This window comes from Manacus vitellinus, unplaced genomic scaffold (assembly GCF_001715985.3).
Source record: "Manacus vitellinus isolate BGI_N305 unplaced genomic scaffold, ASM171598v3 scaffold_4_pilon, whole genome shotgun sequence".
NCBI lineage: Eukaryota > Metazoa > Chordata > Aves > Passeriformes > Pipridae > Manacus > Manacus vitellinus.
Window position 1 is genome coordinate 33598411 of NW_021940604.1, and position 19259 is coordinate 33617669.

Here is a 19259-nt window from a genome sequence, read left to right on the forward strand (position 1 = left end):
CTTAGGTGTTTATCCCCTCTGCCATTTAACCCAAGTCTGATGCTAAACAAAATTATAATGCTTGGCAAGAACCTTATTCAGAAGTGTCAGTAAATAATACAGCTGCTGCCAAACTATCTGTTTCCTTCCATTTGTGGCTGGAAGTAATTTGTGCCCTCTTGAGTATCTATGACTGTTACATGTGGAACTTCAGTAGCCTACATCTGTACAGGAATAGGTGTTACTCTGAGGCTAAAGTGATCCCAACATAGAACTAGTGACTAACTCTATGCATTCTGAATTCCTTTATATATCATCTGAAGTCCATCCTTTCATTCTGGGAAATAATTCTAAGTAGGGTTGACTAACATCTGTGCTGTTGGCCTACAAGCTTGTGGGGGTACAAATGTGTTCTTTTGAAAGAGCCCAAGGTGACCGTCCATCTGAAAGCTGGCCCTGTAGAGCAAAACCCAACACACATGACCTTACACATAGCATATTCCCGAGCAGTACAGTGCAAAACTCTTCAGTTCAGTTCTGTGTTGAATTTCTTCTACGTGGTGTATGCCAATGTCTGGTATACCTACAATACTGTGACGTTTGACGCATTCTGACTTTTTTACTTGGACGACTGCCATCCAGTTTTGTTGTTGAACAACCTTGTTACTTGAAAAATAGAATTATATTTGAAATGGCTTATTAGCAGGCCTTTTTGCTACTAACTCATTTTAATTCTATTGTACAAGACTAATTGGCTTTCTTCTCTTCTGTTGAAATTTCCATGCATGTTCTTTTGAGCTTTTTAGATTTCCTGGCACAAATTTGTTTTTAAAATGGTTGTTTTCATTTTAAAATTGACACTCAAGTTAAAGCATGTTAAGCTTTTTCCTGTACTAGTTTGACAGTGCAATTGCAGTATTCCCCAACAGATTTTTTTTAACTTGCTAACTTTGTAGCAGTAGAAAAATGGCCTTTACAAGCATCTTGAAGTATTTAATCCTAATCGTGCAGTCTTTTTGTGAAGAAAATGCTTGCCTATGAGGATAGTCCAAATGGCTCTGTCCATTAGGACTACTTCATAGAATTAAGAGCTACAAATTGTGGTTTAAGCCTAGAAATAGTGCTGTGAAAGTTCATAGCTTGGAATTTAAGCATGCCAAGTGACAAACAAAAAAAAAACAGTCAAAGAAAACTCATGAGCAAGTAATTCCAAAACCCCAGACTTCTTGTTTTCCCTGACTTGACCAGTTGGCCTAGAAGTGATCGTAAAAGGACAGACAAGCTATCCTGGCCAGCAGTTAAGATGAACATTCTTGATCTGTTTGAAGCAAGCCAAGTAAATATAGCCTATGCATCAGGTTATGGCTTCAGAAAGATCCAATTGGAATACTGTTAAGAAACAAGTAAGTTCAATTTTCCAGACGTTGCATGACTGACTTGGCTCAAAAACTAGAAATAGTAGATTGAGTTATCTGCCAGAGTAACTAGATTGTTATTCATAACAATGCTTAAGTTTGCAAAGCACTATGCTATGTGAGTAAACTCACAGTTGCAGATTAATCACATGTAATAGAGGCTTTGAGCATGCAAGTTGTTAATATCTACTCTTCAGTTAATTTTGTTAATTAGTTAATTTTGGGTAGTACCTGAGCATGCTGCTCAGATCCCTTATACAATGAGAATAATGCCTTCTTTTGCACTCACTGTACTTCCAGTGAGCAACCCAAGAATCTCCATCTGCAGACCCTGTCTAGAACCTGCTTGCGTGGGGTTGGGGGAGAGACAAAGTGTTTTACGCTGCATGACTTTTGCTTTTGGAGTAATACATTCATGTTGTATAAGGGTATCTACCTGTGCAATTTAACTTGGTTCTTTTACTATATTTTTCTTCTCTTTATTCTTTTTTCTTTTAATTTCTGTTCCTAAACTGCACCCAAGATGCCTTTGCAGCTTCTCCTGGGGAAGCCCCTGCAGCAGCTGAAGGGGCAGCAGCACCAGCTACCCCAACCCCTGTAGCAGCAGCTCTTGATGCATGTTCAGGAAATGGTGGGTTTTATGTCATTAGATAGTATCTTGTTTTGCTGGTTTTTTTTGTTTAAACTACATGGCAGTGTGTTTTTCTGAAATTTTCATAGTGTTTGCAGTTGGTCAAAACAAACCTTAAACTGAAGAGCATGCTTAACAAAACTGCCTGTTTCCGAGTCCCAGTAACTTTGTGCTTATATTAGTGCTAATAAACAATTCTCTCAGTGCTGAGTTGTAAGCAGTACTCTGGATAGTCTTTTGTCATATTTCGTTTTTTGGCCTTGTCAAACAGCCTGTGAAAGTTCTCCCCTCTAGTAACTAAACTGCTCAGCCTTTCAGATGGTCTTTATTTTAGAAAAACATAAGTAACATGTCTGGATAAGTAAGCTAGACGTTAGAGCGACGTCCTCTACATGTGCGTGTATTTGCGGTATGTGCATTGCCTGTAGTTGCTTTGTTCTTGACTTCCTCCCTCACTGATCCTAAGTATGCATACACATATATTTCCCCTCTCCTTTTTACAAGACCCCTTTGCCCCATCCGAAGGTAGTGCAGAGGCTGCTCCTGAGCTGGACCTCTTTGCTATGAAGCCAACAGAGACTGCTGTTCCTGTAGTTACCCCTACAACTAGCGCAGCCACTCCAGTTCCTGCAACAACTCCTTCTCCAGCTGCTGCTGTTGCTGCTGCTGCTACTGCTACTACAGCTACTGCCACTACCACTACTGCCACCACTTCTGCTACCGCCACCACCTCCGCTCCTCCTGCTCTAGATATATTTGGTGGTAATTTTGTTTTTAACTCTTTGATTCTGGTGGATTGATCTGTCAGGAGTACCAAACAGTCATTGTTGCATGCGTGTTGTGTGCTAGGCTTTCAAACCAGAGAGCCTATAAATTTCAAATATGATGTGCAAAATTTGAGAGTTCTGCTTACAGTCCTGCCTTTCAAAAATGAGTTAAAGATGTGTTGTGTTCTTGGCCTTAGATTTATTTGAGTCTGCTCCTGATGCACCTGCAGCACCTAAACCAGATGCTACTCCTAGCATAGATCTCTTTGGTACAGGTAAAGAGAGAATTCTTCCAATGGTCTGCTGCTTTGATGCTGTGCAATGATATAAACTAACTTGAGTGACACTTACTTCTTGGTTTTTCTTTCATTTCTGGAAGATACATTTTCATCTCCACCACCTGCGGCTTCTCCTGTGCCTGAGAGTTCTCTCACTGGTGATCTCTTATCTGGTGAGTGCTTGTTTTCACAGGCCTTTCTTCATACTTCCTGGGTTTGGATTTTTTTCTGTAAGTGAAAAAAGGAAAAAAAATCAACTTGCTACCGATTTACATCTTTAAACTGAAATACTAAGAAATACTAAGTTGTTGATTTGATACTTTGGTCACAAGATGTGCACTTGTTGAAGATGCAAACCATGAATTGGCTGACACTGAAGCTGAATAAATAATGTGGTTGTTGAAAGAGTAAATCCTTCTCTAAACATGAGGAAATTCTTAATAAACAATGCTTTCTTTAAAGTACTGTGGTTTTCAGTTGCTGTGTGAGAAATGTAACATTTTCTGTTTGCAGTTCTGAAGACTGTTACCTGAATTTACCAACCCTGTGGTTCTAACTGGTGGAGCCTATATGGCTTTGAAATATTTAGCTATCATTGTTGCCTTGCTGATACTAAATATTATTTATCCTGTGCTCACTGCAGTGGATGCATTTGCAGCCCCCTCTCCTCTACCCACTGCCTCTCCAGCAAAGGTGGATTCTTCAGGTGTGATTGACCTATTTGGTGGTGGGTATTTTTCTTTCCTCACCACTTCAGAGTTGAATCACTTCATTTCAATTACCTTTGCACTTTGCTAAAGCTGCAGGTTTTCCCTTCTCACAACTTTTTTGTGTGGCATTACGGCTGAGACTAGCATGTCCCCTTCTTAGCGCAATAACGAACTGCAAATAAACTGTTGGTGTGGTCATTCTGTTGTCATGACACTTGCCATCCTGTCTTCAGTCAGTGCATGTGTGGCTCTTCCTCAGATGTCCAGTGAAAGTCTGCTGTGTCCTTTTTTCTTTCTTTGCAAGTCTCCATGATCATGTTGTTTTCTTTCAGTTCCGTTTCTCAAAGCAGCTGAAGTTTTAAGGGTGACTTGTCTCAAACTGGGTATCTGAGTCACAGGATCTTTGTTGGATTTGACAAGGTGGAAATCAGGATAGGCACAACCAACTCTAGAGGCAGTGAATTTGAAACATCAGTGAAATATTCCTCTAAAAAGACTTAATGTGAGTCACTAGGTTCTGGCTGGAATTATTCCAAAGTCTGGTTCAGTGCATTCATCTCCAAATGAGTTAACCCTGTTGTCTTGAATGCTGTGCTTTGTATGGGTTTTCTGAGGAGAGGCTTAAGTAGAAAAGATTTCTTTCAAGTACTGGTTTGTTGCACCTCCTTTTTTCCACCTGAACTTTGTGTCCATGGTACTGCTCTGCAATAAAGATGGCCAAGCACTTTCATTTTGAAGTGGTTATCCTTTCATCTTTTGTTTATGATAAGTGATGAATTGATATATTTAATATTGAACTCTTAACTTTTTCTTGATGCTTTCTGGAATTCCCTTTAGATGCTTTTGGAAGTAGTGCTCCCGAACCCCAGCCCACAACTCAGGCTGCTTCTAGTTCCTCAGCTTCTGCAGACCTACTTGCTGGTAATAAAGAACTTCTAAAAACTTATTATTTTAAAGCAATACTAAGAAGTTGTCTTTTATGTTCCTTGGGTGTAGATAAACTTTTGGAGTGGCATAATATAATCAATCATAAGATTTCTCAGTACTTTAGATATTTTAATTAAAACTAGAGAGATTTATAATGGAGGCAATGTACTGAAGTACAAGTTGACTTCCTAGATTTTCTTCTTTCCGTGTTCTTTGTTTTCCTACCTCCCACACAACTCTTATTTTTCTGTACTGTTCACTAAATATGAGTGTCTGTATAAAGTTTCTTTGGCTGTCTGTAGCAGTACTCAGGCTATGCTTCTTGTTCCTACTGCTAATTATTCTTCATTGCATTGAGTTCATTGAGTTTGGTTGCTTTAAGTGAGGTAGGTTGAACACTTAAGTGTTAGTAGCTTGAATGAATGACTTGGTAGCAGCCTTGCATTTAGCCAAGGAGAGTGGGATGGTGAGAGTACACTTTTCTCAACACAAGGGCATAGAAGTGATAGAGACCCTCTCCTTACTGGAAAAGATGAGGTCTCTGCTAGTGCTGAATGTGACATCACTGTCACACATTATATCAAAGGTTGAAATAACTGTATCATTGTAGTCTGCATCCTACAGATGAGGAGCTTCCCTTGAATTCTGTGTGTACCATTCTCCAAAATTCTTGCTATACCACGTACTGTAGTGGCTATAGTGATTGTGCTAAACAGTTGTCACTCCCCCATCCCAGTCTGAAGTTTGTAGGCCACATCTTCATCAGGAGGAAGGAAACTAATGCACTTCTGGTTTGTAGAAGATTTGTCTTAAGTTCTCCCTTGTTTCTGAAAGGTGAATTTGTGTTGTGATTTAAAGTAACTCTACCCCAGCCAAAACCAGCACAATTTGTCAGTAGAATTGGTTGGTAGGTTATCCCTCATGAATTTCAAAGGTGATTTTTAGCTTCATGTTGTACCTTTGTGGCTTTAATTCTGAGCTGGAGTGACAGTCTGCCCTTTATGCTACTGCTAACCCATTCTAGTTACGATGGACCCTGACGTCAGTTGCTGTCCCTATGTTTGCAGATCTCTCAAGCCAACTCACACTGTATCAAAAGTCCAGTCCTGTGTATGTTTTGCCCTTTATATGCTTGTGAGAGGTCCTCTGGTTTAGGAGTAGTACATAGTGTGAGATATTCAAGTGTGTAATCTGCTGAGTGCTGTGAGTTGATACAGGTGTGTGCTTGCACACTGAGGCCATCTCAGAAGACAACACTTTTTCTAGTACCCACTCTAAGAGTGGGCATCGTCTAGTTGCGCCATAGGAAGGTAGTAGTCTAGATAATAAAAATAATGTATGTGTTCATTCTCAATCATTCCAGATACTAGAGATGCAAGTTAGATACTCAAAGTGGGACATAATGTCTAAATGCATGTTAAAGCTTTAGTGCAGACAGCTTCAGATTTTAAGGTAGAAGACTACTTTTTGGTTTTATATTCTTCATATGTGCTTCAATAGGTCTTTGTATTAGTTAGTTTATGGATAGCTTAAGGCCAAAGATCAAGCTTTAACTGTAGTTCTGAAACATGCCAGTCATTTGCAGTTATGTGTGTTGTTGGGGGACTGAGTGCGAAGATGTTGTTGGACAGAAGCTAATTCTGCTTGTGCAAACATTACAATACAAAATATTTTATGACCTTATCTGTAACTAAGCTTAAATGCAAGTAGAAATTGTGCTCCAGATGGCTTAAACCTCAGCAGTGTGGTCTCTGAATCTGGAGAGTTGCACTAAATCAAAACCTAAATTATAAAAGGAATGTTCTAAGTCTAAATACTCAAGCCCACCTTAAGCAGTTGGGATGAATGGATGATTTTTTAAAAATTTATTTTATTTTTGCTTTGAATATACATTCAAAAGGGCTCCAAGTAGATTTGAATCTTTTTTTTTGGCAGACAGAGAGAGTCTGTAAACATTGCAGCATATTGCTAAGCATTTGTTCAGTCTTGATAATGGCAGATGTATAGCCCGCAGTGTAATCCAGTTTCAAATTTAAGAGTGTCCAGAGTTCATATAGTGGCTGAAGGTTTGTCCTTCATGGTTTATGAGTGTTTGGTTGTACTAAGTGTTTATATGAATATTGTTATGAGTATACTTACTATTCATAGTTGTCTTAAGTGTTGTGCTGTCAAATAAGTTTCTGTTCCTTCTTGACTGATGTAGGAAATATGGTAGAAATATTCTCCTACTCTTCTAAGCCTTTTAGCAGACAAGACTAGATCTATGCTGATAAATACAACAGTCTAGCCATTTTCCCTTCTAGATCTTTCTATCCAATTAAACTGTGTGCATGAGTGTCCCAGTTTTTACTCCAGTAACATGTTCTTACATAAAATCTTACTTGAATGTGTAAATAAAAGCAACCTCAAAATCAGGCAGTTGGGGATGTCCAGACACCACATCTAAATTGGTTGCTGTTGCTTGTGCAGATTTGCTCTGGGTCTTGTGCAAGACCTAGACTACTAGGAAGTTGGTCTGTTAAAGGATTTTTATGGCTTTTGTGTCTGATGTTGCTGTTAAATAGTGCAAGACTAAAAGCTATGGAATTATGCTATTATCATGCAGATTTTCAGCAGATGCTGGCGAATACTCTCTTCTGTAGCTGGAGAAACAGACACTTTATGGGGCTTTGCAAAAGCTTACAGAACTTTCTAAACAGAATCTTAATTATGGATATTGGATCATACCCTTCTGCCAGACTCCTTGTTCTCACTCAGGAAATGGAAAGACAGGCTCTTGAAATGTGATTTAGAATTGCAGTAGTGAATGCCTTTGTCATCCCTGGATCTTGTCAGCCTGCTTCTGGGTCTGATTTTTTTGGAGATTAGTACTTTTCTGCAGATAGTTGAATGTATGGAGCTCTGCCTTGGGACAGGTGATGATCTAGGACATAGCTTGTGTCAAGAATCAAAGGACAGCCCAGCCAGCATCAGTGATGCTTCAGCAGATATCTGCTACAGACCACCTGATCAAGAAGAGGCAGTAGAGGAAGCATTTTTTAAACAGTTGAAGAAAGCATCACTAGCACAAGCTTTGGCACTCAGGCCACTTGCATCACCATAGTACGTGCTGAAAGGGAGATAGGGAATACAGCTGGGCATGGGTAATCCAGGGGACTTCTGGAATGTACTGGAGAATCTCTTGGTGTGGGTGATCAACATGTACCAGAGTGAGTTCAGTGGAGAACCACACAGATGTTGACTTGTGCACGTGACATATAAGGAGAGGCTGAGAACTGGGCTGATTCAGCCTTGAGAAGGCAAAAGGGAAGCCTTTTAGGTGTCTAAACTCTTGGGAGTATACAGAAAAGACTAGCCATGTTCTTCTTGGAGGTGCACAAAGACAGTAAAAAAGGCAGAGTGTGTGGGGAAGCTCGGGTTGAATACTCTAACGTGTGGTCTGATATGACAACAGGCCATGCAGAGGAGGAATAAAATCTCTTGGAGGTGCCAAGGCAAATATCTGTGCAACCTGATTTGATTAGACTTCCTTTGAGCGGGATGCTGGACTGGCTGACCTCCGGAGGTCTCTTCCAACCTAAATTATCCCATGACAAACCTGTTTCAAGAATAGACCATGGAGAGCTGAGGGCAGATCTCTGATCCCAGTGTGTTTGTCCACATTCAGTGTTAGCATCTGCAAGCATGTGACTTGCTGTAGACAGGGGTTTGGGTGATAAAGGCTTCTTCGTTTCATTGCACTGAAATAGGCCTAATAAACACAGGGAAGCTCACACAGACTGTTGAAATGCTCTTCGGACTGCAGAAACCAAGCCACTGCGCTTTTCCTGTTCCTGCTTCCCTGGCTCCAACCAGTGCCCTTGGTCAGTGGCATATGAAGGGACCAGTATAGATTACCATCTGAGTATTTTCAGTCATTACCTGCAATCTGGGAAGCTTCAGCTGAAGGATGTAATTTATGAGGTGTTTCTAATCAGGTTGTATTCTCCTGGACCTGTAGTGCTTAGTCAGGTTTGTTGTCCTCTCCTAGCTGTGTCTGGGGCCAGTGTATCTGTTCATATAGGCCAGGCGTTCCACAACTAAAGCCTGTCTACTGGAGGTACAGCAAGTTACTGGCCTGGTGCCCAGGACCCGGTGATGGCACACTGCTCTCATTTGCCCGCCCAGGATTTTGATTTGAATACAGTTATCTAATGCTCACCTGCTTCTCTTCTAAAATATGATGTGTAAATGCTTGCATCCAGTGTGTGCATATATAAATTTCTCTCATTCTTTCAACATTTGTTAAGCGTTTGGTATTTAGTCTTTTTTCTCTAAGAAAGCAAAATTTTCAGAGAGAGCGTCTGAGGGCTCACAGTAGTATTTGATATAATTGAGGCTCACAATTTGAGCATGAGTTCTTTATGTTGAGCTGTGGCCTGTAACATCTTTAAATGTCTGGCAGATGTTTGATTTCACAGCTGGGAAATGTGCTGTTGTCGGTGTTTTTAAGTGTCATGGTCTGGCGAGCAACTCAGGCTCCACACAGCCACTCGCTCACTTTACTCCGGTGTGATGGGGGAGAGAATTGGAATAGTAAGTGAGAAGACTTGTGGTTTGAGATACAGACAGTTTAATAGATAAAACTGCATGTGCAAACAAAGCAAAACAAGGAATTCATTCCCCACTTCTCATGGGCAGGCAGATGAGGGCTCCATCATGCGTGATGGTTACTTTGAGAGGACAAACTACTTTTTCCCAGAGCTTTATATGCTGAGCATGATGCCATATGGTATGGAATGTCCCTGTCACTTGGGGTCAGCTATCCCAACTGTGTCTCCTCACAACTTATTGCACATCCCCAGCCTTCTCGTTGGCGGTGTGGGGTGAGGAGCAGAAAAGGCCTTCGTGCTGTGCAAGCCCTGCTCAGCAATAATGAAAACATCCCTGTATTGTCAGTACTGTTTTCAGCAAAAAATCCAAAACATAGTCCTATGCAAGCTAACATGGAAAAAATTAACTTTCTAACAGTCAAGACCAACACAGTAAGATATCTGCATACTGTACTGTGATTGATATATCCTGTGACCATGGAAAGCAGTTTGTGTAAAAGAGTGTTTAGAAAATCTTCAGACTTTTCTTTATTTTCCAATTTTAAAAAACTGACATCCCTGTTGAACTGATAACTAAAGAAAGCTGGAGAAAGCTGAGGAAGAAAGGAATCAGTTGACTGCTTACATAACAGTGGTGCAAACCACTCGGTAAAAGGCAAGTAGTGATAAGGGTTCAGTGTAAATAGATGATCTCTTCTAAATTGGTGAGTTGTATGGGCACTTATTTTCAACAATCCACATGAAAAGAACTGTATTTACTTTGGAAGAAAATGAAATTTAAAATATTGGACAACATCCTCTAAAGGAGAAATTTCAAATGAGTAAATGTTCAAGCTTTTGTCCAAAGGCAGCAATGATTAGTTGGACAGATAAGGATAGTAGACTGTAAGGCAGGAAGTTCCATGAAAAGAAACTAAAGGCAGTGGTTAAACACTGGCTCATCGCTGTCTTGTGGGGCAAAACACTTTCTGTACAGTCTGCTGGTTGTCCAAGTGCTCTTCCTGCTGTATTTGCATAGTCCTGGTTGGAGCTTAGATCTGATCCTTTCTATGCAAGGGTAGCTGGAAAATCCAAGGCTAAGAGACTGAAGATACAGTGTAGAGGTCTCATCAATCACTTCAAGAAGAGATTGACTAGAGAAATGGCTGGTAGACTAAAGAGAATTGAGAAAGTGTCATATTTCTTCTCATTTTGATGGAGTCTTTGCATATTTAATCAGTTTCCAGAGTCTGTAGATACAAGTCTTCTTCAATTGCAAGGGAAATCAAATTAAATAGAGGGCAAGGGAGGGATTTTAAGGATAGTCAAGCATTGGAGTGCATTTCTTGTAGGCTAGAGAATCATACAATGGTTTGGTATGGAAGGGACCTTAAAGATCATGTAGTTTCAACCCTCCTGCCATGGGCTGGGACACCTGCTACTAGACCATGTTGCTCAAAGCCCTATCTAGCCTGACCCTGAACACTGCCAGGGATGAGGCTCCATGAATAGGGTATATTTATATAAACATCAGGTTTATAACCTTACATTAACCTTAATCATGGAGATTCTCCACCTTAGAAGCAGTTCAGTTGTGCATGCTGTTGATCCTGCTTTGACATGGGGGCAGGGGGACAGCTTGAAGACATCTTGACCAGGAAAACCAAAATATTTTAAGATGCTGAGAAGGGCTAAACTCGACTAGTAAAACCCTACCTTCTGAATTGAGATTCCAAAGTAGTTGATGGGTGATCTATATGCTTTTCTCAAGTTAGTCCTCTGCTTCTTTTTTTTCTGAGCTGTTTGTTGCATTCTGCCTGTGAGATTACTTGCGTAGAACAATAGCGCGTAGAGCTGGAAGAATTGCGTTCTCTCTGCTGCTGGTCTGCCTCTGCAGAAAACTAAGTATAGAACATCAAAGTTTTTATTGGTGACTCTTAGTAAGTCTTTACATTTCCATGGTCATACATGGCATACCAAGGATGCTTGTGGAGTACCGAGTTATTTACAATGGTCTAGTAAGAATTATCTGTATCATTCTGCCCTCTATAGATTGAGCTTTCGTTAAACACAGCCTAATAAGACTGACTCTAATGTCCACACCTCTCTTATGTAACTTTTTAAAGGCTTTGGAGGCTCTTTTATTGCACCCTCTCCATCACCATCCCCAGTCACTCCGGCTCAAACCAGCTTACTACAACCTAACTTCGATGCAGCTTTTGGGACAACAGCTCCGACAACTGGCGGTTCGTTTGATGCATCAGGTGAGCCACAGGGTTTCTTCTTGTGAATTTTCTAACGTGTTTTAGTTAATGTGCTAATGTGTTTAGATGAGTTAATGATACTATATTTAGGATCTGAGTACAAGCAAAATCAGTGAACTCTCTCTCTCTACTGGAAGAACCTCAGGGCAGTGTTTAGGCTGGTGTGTGCCCAAGGGCTCTCTGTACCCATTTTTTATACTACCATGTCAGTAAAATCAAACTAGTGTGAACATCATCCTTGCATGTGCTTAACAGCATGAATTAGGAATTATGCAAGGAAAACACTATTCTGTAAGTAACTTATATAGGCAAGTCATCTTGCTGCCGCTGCTGCAGGTGTTCTTGAGCTTGCATGGCACCTGAGGGTACACACAACAGAAGGTGGCATAGCGTTCTTTGCCTGATTATAAGCCTAAACTTTTATCACTGCTGTCATTTTGTTTGCATCTCTTCCGTTCTATATTTTTCATGCTGGGTCCTTGCTACAAACTTAAAATTGGTGAGTCCTGCAACTGTATAAGAAAAAAAGGTGGAAGTAGTACTGCTGCTTGGGTATTTGGTTGCTTGCCAGTGCACATGCTACCCTTTCCTGTTGACTTAACATTAGCATGTACCTCAAATACAGATCAGAAGATAGAACTCAGGCATAAGATATACCAAGCAGTTTGACTTCAAGGAATCTAAAAAATGAACTTCTGAGTTAGATGACTGGACTAAGGAGGGCAGCACTGTCAGTGTGGATGGTTCTGGTTCCTTCTGATCTCATGTTAGTAGGTTTTCCCAATTCCCTGCTGCTTGCAAGTGAATAGTAACAACTTTAGACTTACAATCCTGTTGCTGTGAGATGTCAAGGTATAAGACTGCCTTTGCCACAGTAATTCTGACTGGTGTTTGCTGCAAGATGTTCATTTTAAAAGCATTTAAATGAATATCTCCTGACATAATATGTGTGCATCTGACATCTCTCCAAGAATGGTTGTTGGAAAAATAGTGTAGTGTGGAAGTGGTGCTGTATCTATGTAGATTGAATGCTCCAATTAAAGTCCTTTTAGGCATGTCTTCTCATATTAGTTTTCATTGGTAGAGATTTTTCAGGATTACTGTACATTCAGTGTCTAGTAAAATGACATGCATGCCCTTGTTGGCATTATTTTTAATGTCAAATGGTGTTTTGGTAAGACCTGTGATGTGGTTGTCTGTGCTATATTTGTTGGAGCAACAGCAAAGTGGCAGGCAGTGCTTTTCTTACCACAGCTACTCTTCTAACCAACTTTCTTTTCACTTTCAGTTTTTGATGGTTTAGGTGATCTTCTTATGCCAACTATGGTTCCTTCTGGTCAACCTGTAGCACCTACAGCAACAGCAACAGTCCCTGCTTCAGCAGCAAGCAAAGGCCTTGGAAGTGATCTTGATTCGTCTCTTGCAAACTTAGTAGGCAGTAAGTGACAAATTTTGGTTTTAAGTGCTGTGGCATGCAGCTGTGTTACTTTTCCATTGAGTCAAATACCTGTATATTTTAGCTTGCTTCAGTATCCTTCTGTTTTGCTGGAGAAACTGGGGAAGCTATTCACAGGAATAAGGCCTGATCCAGGTAGCTGGTAGTCTGGGTTTGTGACTTGTCCTTCTTCGTGCCCAGGATCTGAGTCAAATAATGGCATCTGTTTGGTAGGTATGATTTGTAATGTGTGACTGTCTCAGGTACATTCCAGGGAGACATCAGACTCCTAAGTGGATGTGCTCCTGGGTAATAGATGGAAAAGTGAAAATTGTCCAATGTATCTGATAGCATCGTGGAATTTAAGCAGCAAAGCTGGTGGACACAAATAGTTGGCTTCATGCTTAATGAAAGAAAGAGGAGCAGGGGAGTGATGAGTGTACCAGCACTCAAGAACACCACAGCAAAGATATAACTGATCTTATGATACATACACGTCCATTAGATGTGGGGGAAAACTGCTATGCTTAGAAGTTAGCAGAACTCTTAATCCCTTGAAACATCTTCTGCAAGTCATTTGGTATATCCAAGTTTGGGGAGAAAGTCAAACTGAGCAATCTCTGACTTACAGGACTTGTACTGGTCATATGACAAAAGTGTTCTTTAAAATTTAGTTTAAAACTTCTTCCAAAGGATAATTAAGGAAACTACTTGGGATTTCCATGTGTGATAGAGCAGATAAAAGAGTGCAAAACTTATAGGTAATGTTCAGATTTATGTGTATTTGAAAAGCAACTTTTTATTTCCGTTTGTATAATGAGGAACAGAAACTAGTGTTGTCATTCATGGTAAATAGTTTGGTGCTCTTAAATAAGTTAGCATTTTGTAGACCTAAATATATTGTTACTTTGATTTGCTTATGAAGCAAAAATGCCTTCTCCAAGTGTAAGACATGTACAGGATTTCTCAAATGTTTGTCCTGAAGAATGGGTGGATGTGGCCAGTCCTCTCAGTCCTCTGATGCTGCCTAAATGAAGATAGCCAAAACTTTTTTTACTCTTTTTAAGCCCATGTGCAATGAAATGTAAGCTGTTACTTGGACATTCTTTAATTTACTAAACATGTGACTTCTTTTTTTATTTCCTTTTTTGTTTCAATTTCAGATCTTGGAATTTCTGGTACTACTTCAAAAAAGTAAGTTCAACTTTGTTTAAAATAAAAGGAAGTTTTCAAATCTACTGTATAGCCTTACATCTATTTCAGTGTTTATTAAGACACAATGAATTGGTTATGTTCCCCTGCTTCCCAATCAGTTCAGAAAAATTCTGGAGAAAGTATTCTATTTGATACAGATTCAGTGAGTAATTAAGGTTAAATGTTCCTGACATAGCTTTTAAACTCGCTGTCTTTAATCTGAGTCTGAGAAATATTTTTTTTCCTGTAAATTACTGTCTTCATATTGAATGGCTGATTTCCAAACAGTTTATAGTGAACAAATTGTCCAGATAATAAATTGTATAGCTCCTCTCAGTAATCTAGGCTAAGATATAATTTGTTATATTTTTACAGATGCTGGATGTAGTTATTGTGTAGGCATTAAAATACTTACAAAATAGAAAAGAAGTTCATTCCATGCAGTGAAAAGCTTCTTTTTGCAAAAAGAAATATGTATAACATTGCATTTATTTTTTTAATATATCATCTTAGTCTAGCTGCTTAATCCTGAGTCTTCCTCTGTATGCAAGACTTCAAAGTGTTTTGTGCCTCTGTGGAGATGATAGGAGGGATATGTATAAACACATCAAGAGGTTTATCCCCAAAAACATAACTTCCTTCAATCTACTTTGTTCAAATTATGTATTTTATTCTGGATAAAGCAGTCTCTAAGAAAACCTGGTTTTGCAACAGCCCTTTTATTCTATGAATGATTTGTTTCTCTTGTATCTGTCAACTTTTTTCAGAACTGAATGCTTTCCTCCTTCAGCTGTCTGAGCAAGATTTCCAGCAATGAAATCACCTTTCAAAGACATCTAGCAGGCAGCTCTACTGCCTGGCCCCAGTAGAATAGGCAGTAGCAGTCCCTCTTCCTACTTTGCAAGGGTATATGCAATGTTACCTTCAGTCAATACTAAGTAAAACTTCTCTTTAATTCTCACCACAAAGGCCATAACCATGTAACTGACTTCAGTATGGCGTGTACTGATGTCTACTGCTAACAACCCTTGAAACTGAGTGTCACTAAAAGTATATCTTTCTATTAATAACTGCATACACCATAAGCTAATGTAGCTGCACGTCTAATGTTAATGTATGCTGCAATCCGTTTTCATTTTCACTGTGGGAGTATGCAAATAATAGCCTGCCTGTCTCCCTCTCTATTAGGGGAGACCTTCAGTGGAATGCTGGAGAGAAAAAGTTAACAGGAGGAGCCAACTGGCAGCCAAAAGTGGCACCTGCAACATGGTCAACTGGTGGTGTCCCAGGTGCTCCATTGGTAGGTAGTTGATCCATAGGTAACACTGGTATTGAACTATCTATACTTCATGAGATTTTGCAAGCATACATAGGCACTGCTCCAGTCTACTTCAGCTAAAGAAGCTAGACAGCTTCTGTATAAATTATATGAATGTTTCAAGACACATTTTATAAGAACAGATTTACAACTGGCATAAAGAAATCATTGAGTACACGTAAATGAAAAATACACTAACATGTATCAAGATGTTGCTCTACATGTACATTCAAGACCTCTGGACATTTCTAAGTGTGTGATTAGCTGTATAAGTCTTGCCAGCATGAGGCCCAGGTCGATTTCCCAAAAAGAAAATGCTACTGATCCAAAGCTGAAGTACTGGATGGAGGGAAAATAAACAGGTTTTTTTAAAGTTTTCCTGAATGAAGTAGATCAAAATACTACACAGTATTCATACTGATTAGGGGATTGATGTTAGGTTAGAATTGGGTAGCTTATTTAGCAGGGTAAAGCAGTCTGTTGGAAAAGTTAAGATTACCCATGACCCTGTAAAAAGATTCAGAAGGCACTAACTTTGAGAGAAGAGGATCGAGTGAAGCTAAATGTCTAGATTTTGGCACAAGAGCAACTTGATCATGAGTAAGCTACAAGAGTAATATGAAGAGGTGTCATACCTGATCTCGTCAAAAGTCTCACAAGGCATATATCAGCCTCCATTTGAAAAAAGTTGGCTTAGGAAAGGAAGGAAAGAACTCTGAAGGGGTTTCAGTTTCTTACTGCCACAGCTAGGTGTTAACATGACTCTAAGCATGTTCCTTAACCTTACGGAAGGAACAAGAATTCCTTTACTTCACTGAATGTGTTAGTTGTAACGTCAACTTTTTTTCTTAATAGAAAGGCTGGGCAATACTATACAATGTAAGTGAAATTCATATTTTTTTAATCTCTTTTTGTACTTAAGTACTAAACATGAAGATACTAACAAAACCTCACCTGCACTACAGTTATTACTGCTGGCTTAAAACTACCTAACACAGCTCCTCTTGGACTCTCTGTCCAGCAGGCAATTCTCAGGCAATGTGTTGATATGGTAGTAGTAATTAACCATTTCTGTGCTGTAAGCTTGAAAATAATGTCTTCAAACAGTCCTTGCTCTACTTGGATGTGAACTATCTAATGAGTTGTACCGCCTGAATTTTCAAACTTCTTTAAGAGCAGCCTGATCTTGTAGCGATTTTACCATCTGATAAGTAACTAGTCTTTCTGGGAAGCTGGGTAGTTTTGATAGCATTTCATTTAACATTTATTATATATATTTCTTCAAAATCATACACTTAGGTATTTTTTGAAACCAGAGAAAGCCAGATCATCAGGAAAAATAAATGTGGAGACCAAAATTAAACTTTTCTTTGTGTCACTGTTGAACTACTTAAGTTTTGGTCACTTATTCCCTTCCTTGTGATGTTTCAATTTCTGGATTAAAATCAGCAGAATTTCATAAAAGCCTCTTCCCTGGAGTGACCCTAGTGCTTTGAGGCAAAAGCAGGTTCATTTTGTGTGACCATTTTCTTGGCATCTGCCTAACTGAATTTTGAGCTACAATGCATTCCTGTGAATAGTTAGATCAGTGCATCTGATGTCATGAACCTGTGTGTTTCTATTTCTTGCTTTTCATACCTGAGTGTCCAGATGTTTGTTTTAGTCTGCGGACTCTGCTAGCACAGTATAGCTGTTAATTGAAATTTTCCCCAGAAAACTTTCAGACTGAAATAGAGGTTCATAAATTCTCAGCCAGAAAATGTAGGGTGTTTGATTAATGAATCTGAGACAGGTTATCTTGACTTGTCTCCAGCTTCCTGAGAAACTGGCATATTTTAGTGTAGAAGCAAGGATCAACCAAGGGCACTAAATGCAGCATTCACAGAAGTGAACTGTTCAGTGAGTAATTCCAGCATATCTCCAAAGACACACTGTCCTTTGAACTGTAAGTGTGCTAGCTGCTCTCCAAGTGTAGTGGGATATAACTGACTCAAGGTAGGAGGTGAGGATGTGGAAGCACAGGCATGACTACACGTGCATCTGTAACAGCTTGAGAGATTGTGCCAATATACTTGGACCATACAATAGCAGTAATGAAATCCTACTGCCATTTTTAAATCCCTTCCTTGAATGCTTTCTGCCTCTCTTCAGAGTTATTAATAATTTGCATTGTATATATATCTGTGAAAAGTAAATACTGGGATGCTTTCAAGGCCATAAGGAGACTCTGTGCATGGGAAGTTACAGACAAGGGAGTCTGAATTCTAGAGAAAGATAGGCTTTTTTATCCCTTGTGTTATTTGAATGAAAATGATAGCAAGTCAAGCATAGGAATGAAAAGCATAGCAAGATAAACTAAACTGTCCTTAGTAAAGTATGTCATGGTTCTGATTGTGGCTTAAGTGGCTTAACTTACTCTTTAACTTAAAATGAATCTTGGTGTGTAATTGATTTTTTCATTGCAAACTAATTGTAGCAGTTATTTGCCTTAGCTTTACAATCTGCTTAAGCTTTTACTAAAATACAGTGCTGCAATAAGTGCTATAGTGTGTTAGCTGTTGTGAAATTGGAATGCTTTCTTATACAGTGTAGAAGGAAGTGGAAAGTGTGTATTTTCTTGGTCCTATTTTGTGTTATATTCAGTAAATGGACTATTCATGAAGAGAATGAAGTCTGTCACCCTTGCTTTCTTATGAAGAAGCAAGCTGAGCATCAGCATAAGGACTCATTCAGCTCTCTCATTCTTTGAAGCCTTGTGGTTTTGAGGTTACATATGTGCTGCATAACAGTCCTACTTTCCAGAACAGCTTTGAGAATGCTGTACACTGTGTGGTTTCCAGATGGTTGGTGTTAGAGTCTTGGTTTTTTACTTTTTTTTAATCTATTTTTTAGGCAGGAGGTGTGCCTCCAGCAAGTGCTGTTCCTGCTGCAGGAGGTACTCCACCTGTCCCACAGCCAGGAGCAGCATTTGGGATGGTGAGTCTCATCTGTTACACTGCTCTCCTTCCTCCATCCAGAACCCTGCTGACTCCATGTTAATTTACAGCCCCCAGCAGGTGCAGGCATGCCCATGATGCCTCAACAGCCAGTGATGTACGGGCAGCCTATGATGAGGCCCCCCTTTGGAGCTGCCACTGGCCCTGGTGTACAGGTAAGCATTACTGATTGCTCTCCATTTCTCTAGAAAGTAGCTTATGTGTATGCATTATCTCACTTTAGCTGTAGATCTGTAAATGAGATGCCTTACAGAAATCAGCTGCCCAACTTGCAGCAGATCACATGAACCAGTTGCCTTGTATGAGACCAATGAAACAGGTTTGAAAAATCTCCAGCAGCTAGCTAAATTCACATTCTGGGAGATGTTTGGGTAAAACTCAAAGTAGAGCTGATGGGCGTTCCTATCCTGTTCACAGCCTATCATAATTTACTAGAGCTGTACTCGGCCTCTTTCCTCCCAGCCCAACAAGAGACTCCTCAGAAAACCAACCTTCTGTTTATGAACAAGCTAAGATCTCCAGTTCTTCCATGACAGCTGTTTCTCAATAAATACAACTTTATTTGTTTCAGGCTGGTAGCTTGCTAGGTATCTTTCAGTGCAAAACAACTGCATTCAAATATGAATAACCATAGTGTGTGCAACATTGGAGTGCACACTTTTCACAGCAATGCACAGATTTAAATACCATGAAGTTTTTTTTCTAACTTACATTATGGTAAAGGAATGCAAATGAATAATCTTGATCACTGTGCTCTTTTTTAAGTGGGAGATC

At 39.7% G+C, this 19259-nt stretch overlaps 1 protein-coding gene across 4 annotated transcripts in view; it reads left to right on the plus strand.

Annotated features, from left to right (window-relative positions):
* Positions 1–19259, plus strand: part of SNAP91 (synaptosome associated protein 91) — a 68840-nt gene that overhangs the window by 45262 nt on the left and 4319 nt on the right. The window contains exons 17-28 of one of the 4 annotated variants that reach the window (XM_018078164.3): positions 1918–2025; positions 2530–2787; positions 2990–3067; positions 3172–3243; positions 3714–3797; positions 4618–4701; positions 11405–11542; positions 12831–12980; positions 14141–14171; positions 15360–15471; positions 18382–18465; positions 18536–18640. In XM_018078164.3, the coding sequence (XP_017933653.2) occupies positions 1918–2025; positions 2530–2787; positions 2990–3067; positions 3172–3243; positions 3714–3797; positions 4618–4701; positions 11405–11542; positions 12831–12980; positions 14141–14171; positions 15360–15471; positions 18382–18465; positions 18536–18640 (1304 nt within the window). The remainder of the gene's footprint in view (positions 1–1917; positions 2026–2529; positions 2788–2989; positions 3068–3171; positions 3244–3713; positions 3798–4617; positions 4702–11404; positions 11543–12830; positions 12981–14140; positions 14172–15359; positions 15472–18381; positions 18466–18535; positions 18641–19259) is intronic. The other 3 variants (XM_018078165.3, XM_018078167.3, XM_018078168.3) reach the window with 3 other exon arrangements.